The 8,847-nt window shown below is 32.8% G+C and overlaps 2 protein-coding genes across 3 annotated transcripts in view; one reads left to right on the top strand and one right to left on the bottom strand.

The window, feature by feature from the left end:
* LOC100183001 (tetratricopeptide repeat protein 21B) overlaps positions 1 to 1,809 on the bottom strand; it is an 18,075-nt gene extending 16,266 nt beyond the window's left edge. The window contains exons 1-3 of the mRNA XM_026837972.1: positions 1,671 to 1,809; positions 1,196 to 1,325; positions 811 to 930 (exon numbers count right to left, since the gene is read on the bottom strand). Coding sequence (XP_026693773.1) covers positions 811 to 930; positions 1,196 to 1,325; positions 1,671 to 1,697 — 277 coding nt within the window. The 5' untranslated portion in view covers positions 1,698 to 1,809. The remainder of the gene's footprint in view (positions 1 to 810; positions 931 to 1,195; positions 1,326 to 1,670) is intronic.
* A 2,028-nt stretch (positions 1,810 to 3,837) lies between these two features.
* On the top strand, positions 3,838 to 8,484 carry LOC100182493 (growth factor receptor-bound protein 2-like). 2 transcript variants are annotated; one of them, XM_002125905.5, is made up of 4 exons: positions 3,838 to 3,968; positions 4,811 to 4,908; positions 6,983 to 7,102; positions 7,850 to 8,484. In XM_002125905.5, the coding sequence occupies exons 1-4, from the start codon at positions 3,891 to 3,893 to the stop codon at positions 8,010 to 8,012; spliced, it is 459 nt and encodes a 152-aa protein (XP_002125941.2). In that variant the 5' UTR covers positions 3,838 to 3,890; the 3' UTR covers positions 8,013 to 8,484. The 2 variants fall into 2 exon arrangements, with proteins under 2 accessions (XP_002125941.2, XP_026693774.1); XM_026837973.1 differs by lacking the exon at positions 7,850 to 8,484 and adding an exon at positions 7,272 to 7,365 and having other exon boundaries at positions 3,879 to 3,968.
* Positions 8,485 to 8,847: the final 363 nt, after the last annotated feature.

Here is an 8,847-nt window from a genome sequence, read left to right as displayed (position 1 = left end):
TCAGTAATATGTACAATTACCTAATGTATGTTAAATAAGACATAAATATAAAAAAACTACATGTCGGGTCTAAAGGCCCGGTGGCCAAACCAAAAAACTGGAGACCGCTCACCTGGGCTGGCAGAACTTTTGAAAATGACTTTAAAAGGGCAGCTTTTTATGGCAATAACTAGGGATGCACATTACAGAATAATTAGGTATTCTAGGATATCCTAGAATACTTTATTTCGAATCTAGAATTCCGAATCTAGAATTTTGAATCTTTTTATATTTATAGGAAAAATAATTTTACCCACATAAGTCAGTTTATTGACTCTTTCATAACCGCCTTGTTGGAACATGAGCTGTAAAATGATCAAAAATTGTACTATTGAGTAGTTTTTGCGTCATGAAACGTATAGCAGGTTATGAAAAGACGTTACGAAACGTTTACTCTTGAAAGTCCCACAAACACAAAAATATTTTTTTTTTAAATTAATAAGTTTCAAAAATTGTTAATATAGTATATGAGATGACGTGCAATTACGTCATTAAACAGAATACCGAATCCCGTAATTAGATTCGAATACAAAAGGATTCGAATCTCCCGGATTCGAAATTCTGTAATGTGCATCCCTAGCAATAACTGGCTACAAGTTTTACAAAGACATAGGATTTTATTTGAATATTTAGGCTGTTGCCAAATAAAATATTCTTTAAGCATGCAAATGTCGATAAAAAATTAAAATTCGAAGTAAAAAATACGACCCAGTTTCATTCGACAGTAATTTAACATTTGTCCACCAATAAAAGCAGTAATAATGTAGTTTCACATCTTACCAGCATTTGGTAATTTGCTTTGTGCAATTGAAAGAAGCAAACTTGAAGCTAAAGTAAGATTAGGTTTGTCTCTTATACTTTCAACTTCTGCCATACTTTCATGAACTCTTCCTAAAAAGTAATAAAAAAATTAAAAACATAATAAATGTTTGTGAATAATTGTACTGGCGGGAATTTTAAACGTGACATAAAAACTATCAGCAAACACTTTTCAGTATATCTAAAGGCCTGCGTCAGTGCACAATGAGACAGCAAGAAAAAATTAAAGCCCAGGGAGGGTTTAATGGTACTTGGTGGGTACACATAGTTATCACAAGTATGTATTTAATGTGATAATATTATTATTATTAATTTGTTTTTTGTAAAAACAGTATACCTTCTGCTAACATAGCTAATCCTTTATAAAACACAAGAACGGGATCTGAGCCAAACTTTCTTGTAGCATCCAATGCAGCCATTTGAACATGGCGAAAGCAATGCTCCAGCATGTAATAGTTCAATGTTGCCTGAAATTTGCAAAAAAACTGAGGCTTAAAAAAATGGTATCCAATTAAACTTCTATAATAAAAGTTCTAGTCAGTTAAAAAAGTTTTTCAATTGAATATTTTAAGCAAAACATTCTTAAACTATTTATTTGTTGTTTGGGTGCTGGTGAAGAATCTCCCCCCACCTTATTTGCTAACCACTAACCTCTAGGTTTTTGGGGTTAGATGTTGATGGTTAGGGGGTTAGTGGTTATAGGGGTTAGTAGTAAGTGGTTATTATAGGGGTTAGTGGTTAACAAATAAGGTGGGGCCGTGGGGGAAGACACTTCACTAGCACCGATATTTGTTTGTATTATATTTACCCACCAGCGTTTCTAGATCTTCACTCGCCATAATTAATAACAGGTGGAGAAAATATATCAATGTTATCAAGCGTATACCTAATTTTCCGATAAAGACAAAAACGCAAATTGGAGGAAAATAAATTTGTTAGCTTGTAGTTATTTCAAGCGGTTAAAAATTTAACATAGACATAAAAACAGAATGTTTAACAAGAGAGCCACGAAGGATCTAAAACAATACAGTAGGTATAGGAAAAATGTATGTTTTTCGGTAAATTACAAAAGAACTTATGCTTAAAAACAAATTTAAAGGTTAAAAAAAAGTTAAAAAATGGAACTAGAGGCGGTTTATTTGTGACATTTTAGTCATTTAATGTGGCTAATTTTTTTTAAATGTTTGGTAAGGTAAATAAAAAGCTGTTTTACGTCTTCTACAAAGGAAAACACAAACAAAACCTAACAAGATCGTGTAAACCCATTTCCAGTCACCGCTCTTGCTCTATTTTGGACACACAAAGACGGCACTTGGACTACTCGGTGTATATACGACTTGGTTTAAAGCACTAAAAGCAGAGTTTTATTTTTATGGCTCTGGTTTATAGCAGACTGATTGTATAAGTGTGGACAGTTTTATAGGCGTTTAGTAGTCACTGTTTTTATCGAATTTAAAAAAAGTCTTTTATATGATCAATTAAAGCAAAGTGCCTGAGCCAACGGGAATTTCCTTTACCTTTATAAACGTTACATACAAAAATCTAATTAAAATGTATAACACGTTATTATATGAACTTTAATTTATAGTTGTCAGTTGCGTATTTAAGTTAAAAAAAAACAATTAATAAAAACATGTACTGTGAACTAAATATAGGAATTAAATACCCCTTGGTTCTGCACCAGTGTAGTCCAACATGTCCAACTATTTGGGGTCGCACTTCCTTTTTATTTAACTTTACTTATCACGACGTTTCAGTAAACCTGTATTATTTAATTTGCCTGTTCAATGGCGAGGCAACGGCAGTTGTTATAATACAAATGTTGTTTCTTTTTACACCTCACTATATACTAATGAGTTATCTACCACATATATATGTAAGTTTGTGAGTGAGTGTTCTAGAAGAAGTTTTTTTTTTCATTTTTGTTGCATCGTAGGACGGACAATTTTTTTTAAGGCCCATTAGGAACCAATGGGTTGGAGTAACCGCCGTTAAGAAACTTATCCAATGACGTTATTTATACCATGAGGCTAGCCGTGTGATTTTAATAACTTTGGCGAAACGTGAAAAACGATTACGTATTGTATATTTGGTGTATACACGATATACCCGATCGTAACTTATGTATTTTTTATACTTAAACCAAAGACAATAGTCTGGGATGTTGGAAAGAGATTGCGCGGTCCAGAGCTATATTTCAACTTTAGAAGGGGTCGATCCAACCCTTACAGGCAGTTACTGTTTAAGAAATGACTTCTTCCATAAGTGAGCACGTGTTGCTTTATAGCAAGAAAATACACATAACAAAAAATAAGCGGACCGGGTGCAAATCAAGTCTCTAATTATTGGTAATTTAACCCTACTATGTTATATGTGTGCTTACTACTTATATTGATAATAGTTAAAAGACCAATAAATAACAATTATAGATTTAACTATTTTGTTGCCACAGTTGCTTAAGTATTTTTCAGGTGCTAATGTTGGATTTAGCTGTTAAGATGGTTATAGTCTAGTAGGGTTGATTATTAGTTGAGTCTGGCGCCGTGGCAAAGTGTTTAGCGCGCATGCCTGTGACCCAGAGGTAATGGGTTCAAGGCTCGACGCTACTACCATCGTCGGCATATTTGTACTTGGGCAAGACACTTTACGACGATTGCTTCAACCAAGTTCTTACTTATAGGGTATTCAAATTATCAGCCGCATACATTAAAAAATTAAAGTAACATACATGGTAGCTCGTAAGGTGACACGATTTGATGAAGTTATATCGACAGTCGTTTTCCGGCCACGCGAGGATAAAGTAAGATTTAAAAATACGAGTTCTTTCATTAAAGCCCTTCTCTCTTACAATTATACTCACGCAGTGTCGATATGAGTTCTGTGTCATGTACTTACGATTGTAGCAAACATAGATGACATTTGATGTGTATTTTTTGTACAGATAACAGTAGCCTATTTAAAAACGTCACTTCATCCGGTGTGTTTAAACGAGTAAAGCGCTATGTGTACATATTATATTGTATTTTGAAATAATGGAGGCGGTAGCTATGTACGATTTTATTGCAACTGCAGACGACGAACTAGGATTTGTTAAAGGTTCAATATTGAAAGTAAGTGCACGGTGTTTAACTCCCTTATAGTTATATTTGTTATATTTAGTAGGGTGGGTAAAATGGCACTATTAAAAAAAAGGAGCATTCTAACAAAAAATCAAATTGGTATATTGATAGAAATGCTCAAATAGCATCTAAATGTACCACAAAGTTTCAAACAACGAAACAGCTTCTTAAAAAATACGTGTCAAAACCGCAAATTCAACTGTTGGAGTAAGAATAGTCGTTGAAGTAAAAGAAGTCCTATGAAAAAATGTGTCATTCAGATTTAGCCGTTACTGGTTTCTAAACAACTAAAGAAAGCTTAAATATTATTTCGGATTTGTTACAATAATTGCTTATTCATTGTAAATATATATAAAAACACATAAAAACAGTAGATTTTAATATGTTTTGGTTTTTCCATTGATCAAAATTACATTAAGTCCGTACCTTTTCTCTTTTTCAAAAGCTGTTTTTCGACCACATTTGAGCATCTCTATCCGTATACATATCTTCAGCTTTCGTTGGTATGCCCATTAAAGCACTAAAAGCCAGTATACTGGTTGGGGAAAGATGGGGTACTTTTTAGGTCTATTTTCTCGTCCCATTTGGTGGTAAACAAAGAACATTTAAGGAATTACAAAAGTTTTGTGACAATTACAAAAGTTTCGTGTATCTCTAGTAGGCTGTGTGACTGGGCTGAAGCATGAGCCGTTACGTGTTTTACTCAAAGACGCACACGACAATAGCAGCAGCCACAAGCACACGGCGCCGGACTTGATGCTTTGGATTAAACAAGTCACACTATTAGCTATACCATTTCAATTTTATAACCTGTCTGTAAAAATAACTTACAGGTAGGCTGCAAAGGAACGGACCCCAACTGGTGTAAAGCTGAACAAGATGGAAAGGAGGGCTTAGTCCCAATGAATTACATTGAAATAAAGGAATGCGAGTAAGACTTCGTAAATATATAGTACAATGGGGGAAGATGGTACACTTAAGCACATATTGCCAAATATTTCAAAAATCAAAATAGATGACGGTTTTTGGGTAAAACCACGAATTAGTACTATCATTCCTTTATTAATTGACACCATTTTAATAAAATATAATAAAACACACGAGGAGTTATTTAGCGATCCGCACAACAAGTGAAAAGAATTTTTTAGTTTGAGAACACACAGGATAAGAAGGAACACAAATGTATATAAACTTGTAATAACAGAAAATTGATAATAACTATTGATAAAGTTTTTATTTTTGCCACAAATTGGGTATTACTGCTCTGTTTTTTGGCACAAGCCATTTCTTATAATTTATCAACAAGCGCAAATGACCAAATTTCGAATATATTTTTTAAAATATTATCTTTTTATTATATCAGTATCGTATAGTTGAAAACCCCCTGAGATATAAATTACTAAATTAAAAGCAAATCTTTTAAAGTTCGGTAATGAAAACATAAAAAACTACAATGTGGGGGAAGATGGGACTCTAAATTGAAATATATTTACATTAGCAGTATTCTGCAACTTGTAGTTAACCTACCGAGTTTAACAGGCTGTGCTAGTTTCTTTGACATGTAAACTTCATATATATAACGGTAAACCGATATTTGTTGTTGTTTTTATCTCAAATTAAAGTCACATTGACCCCTGCCTATTTTCTTCATGCTTATATCTCAGTGTTTTTTTACAAAACTAAAACTAGTTTTATGAGACAAAATCAAACTGTACGAAATATTCAAGGTTGTTTTATGAATCTATGAAACTAGTTTAATCGTTCGCACACGCAATCTAAAAATATTCATTGGCTTTACCATGATTTAGCGAGCATTAAAAAACAGCACCTTAATATTTCGCATTTTTTTACCTGTTCAAAGTATACTGTTTCTATTTTAAATGTGTTTTTTTTAATACAGTATTTAAAAACAGTAATCAGCTTTGATAAGTGTTTTATAAAGTCGTGTTAATACTGTCGAATAAAATCACTAATAATAAACTTTCTTCTGTTTTTTTTTTGTCAATAAAGTCTGAGTCTGTGTATGGAATTGCAGCCTGCAGGTGCTGAATGGCGATGTTGGTCTGTGTCTGACTTATAATAGACTAAAATATTAAAGTTTAGCTTAATAATGAAATGAGTTATAACACACACAATGGCAGCATAACTTTTCTGTTTGTAAATCTATACTGCGTATATCTGCACAGACATAGAACTACGCAAATGAGTGATAAAAACTAAATTTAACAAAGAATCTGATACAACATATCTTTAACAATATCTACCCCTACTATACGTGGAAGTATTATTAAAAAATAGCGACCGCACAAACACAGTTTCAACAAAAACGTCCCATAACTTTGCTAAACCAATGCAAAAAGATACGTTGCTATGGACTTAGCTTGGAAGACATACTCTCGGTCGCCACCTATCGATTTTTTTGTGGCAAGTGGTCTATTGCCGCTCACAATTAAACCCAAAAACAGTATTAATCGATTTGCTATTTTGGCAAATAAAAAACAGGAAGAGTAAAGTGAGACCGCGCAAAAGCCTTAATTTTCAATGATAAACGTTTTTTATATACTCTTTTCTCCGCACGTTTTGTTAGATCGAAAGAATAACATCGAAAAATAGTGTAACATTGTTTTCGCCTGTTATTAAATAGGTGAACCCATTTATAAAGATATATAAAAAAAATCTTGTTAGAACAGAAAAGGAAAAGTAGAATGACCTCGACATAATTCTTTTGAAATTTTACAATGAGATAAATGGTATTAACATAAAATCAGTTCTGTGGGGTAAGATGGTACACATATTCAAAACATAATATCAAAATATCCTGTTCGTGTTATAAACGATTTACAACAGTCTATGAGAGTCCTGAGGATGGTTTAATAATTCTTTAAATTTCTTTTCGTTTTCTACCAAATAAGACGAGACATACAATAAAAAGGTGTCCCATCTTACCCCAACGTACTTGACAAACAAGTGACCCGCAACAATATTTAAATTAAAGCTCGTTGCAGGTGGTTTGCTCGTAATATGACAAGGGCTAATGCGGAGCTGAGGCTGAAAAATACTTTAGATGGGTCGTTTCTTGTTAGAGAGAGTGAAAGTACCCCTGGAGAATTTTCTGTATCCGTGAAGTATGTAGTTGTAATTTTTAATGTATGCAAAAAAATCGTATTCTAAAAAACGTCAAATTACTTAGTAACGTGTAATTTGCTGGTTTTAAGATAAATATGGTAAGTTGTAATATGACCGTATTAAGAGCAACCAATTAAGTAAGTTATTTATTTATTGTTTTAAAAATAGCTTCTACATTAACATCTATAGTAGAGTTGGAGAAGATGGGACACTTAAGCACATATTGCCAAGTATTTACTAAAATCAAAATATATGATGTTTTAGGTGATACCACGAATTGGCATAATATTAAAATACAAGATTTGTTACGTTTAAACGTTTTTTTGCCCCACAGCTATAGTTTTTAATGTGTTACCTATACAATATATTATTGTAGGGGCAATTGGTATTGTTTGAACGATAATGGGTGTTATTTGAACATTAATTGAAAATATCGTATCCTACAAATGCATATATGAGCTTATAATAACGGGAAAATGATAATAACTATCGATGAAGTCTACATTTGAGCTACAAATTCGGTATTGCTCCACTATTTTTAATACTTCTCATAAACTATCTCCAATCCGAAAACTTTGGGTTTTCTAATTTATAAAATTACACATTAATGTGCTAAATAACTCCTCATATGTTTTAATATACATTTTTTGAATTGTTCTTGTGTATTTTAGTTTTGGAAATATTGGGCAATATGTGCTTAAGTGTCGCATCTTCCCCCACCCTATTATGTCTAGATTTTTCTACAGAACCAATTCTGGTGTACAACATTTCAAGGTTTTGAGAGACGGGGCAGGAAAATACTTTATCTGGGTTGTTAAATTTTCTTCTCTGAACGAGTTAGTAGTGTATCATCGCGTTATGACCGTTTCAGGTTCGGAGCGGATTTTTCTTCTTCACCCGATTAGTTGAGTCGTTTTAAAACATGATGTATCATAGTATCGTAACACGTGTTATACGGATCGTTTTATAATATGTTTTTTTTTAATATTTTTTCACATAAATGCTAAAATATATGTAGAATATTGATTGTCCCACATACGGATATTTGTTTTAGGCAACAAGAACAAACGTAGGGAGTTTATCCTACAGTTATTATAAAGACATATATAAATTATCCGGTCTTGAATAACTGTATGTTTATCAACTGGTTAACGCACTTAAAATATTTATATATGGTAACAATATTATTAAAAAATCACACAAAATATTTTAAAATCAAAAGTGATGTATTCTAAACACAATTTATATGGTTGGATTACATCCGGTAATGTTTACGCCACAATTTCCTATATGAAATATATCGTGCTTATACCACAACAGTAAAGTTATACTTGTTCATATTTTATGTGCCGGTCGTCATATTACAGGCTAATTGTTTATATTTATAACCGTGTGTTACCTTGAATATAACATTAAGCGGACATTCCTCAAACACAGGGGTTACCTATAGGTTGTCTAAATTGTAAGCCATATCAAGAAATATGACCACAATGTTGCACATGGGGTAATTCTTAAGCAAACACTTTATTCGCTGCCCTGCCACGTGAGAACAAGAAGTATTTTTTCATTTCAACGCTTAAGATGCTGAGAATGAATTTCGGGCTACCATGCTGGAAAACAGAAGTCCAAGATATATGTCTATGACATTGCGGCAATAGTTATACGTCTAACAGAAACAAGTGTGTGTGTGAAGACACAACCCGTACAGTGGGAGTCAACTTTAAAGGACTTGATTTAAGTTCGT

This window comes from Ciona intestinalis, unplaced genomic scaffold, assembly GCF_000224145.3.
Source record: "Ciona intestinalis unplaced genomic scaffold, KH HT000042.2, whole genome shotgun sequence".
Lineage (NCBI taxonomy): Eukaryota > Metazoa > Chordata > Ascidiacea > Phlebobranchia > Cionidae > Ciona > Ciona intestinalis.
The sequence above is the reverse complement of the archived record's forward strand: the minus strand, read 5'-3'. Positions and strand labels throughout refer to the sequence as shown.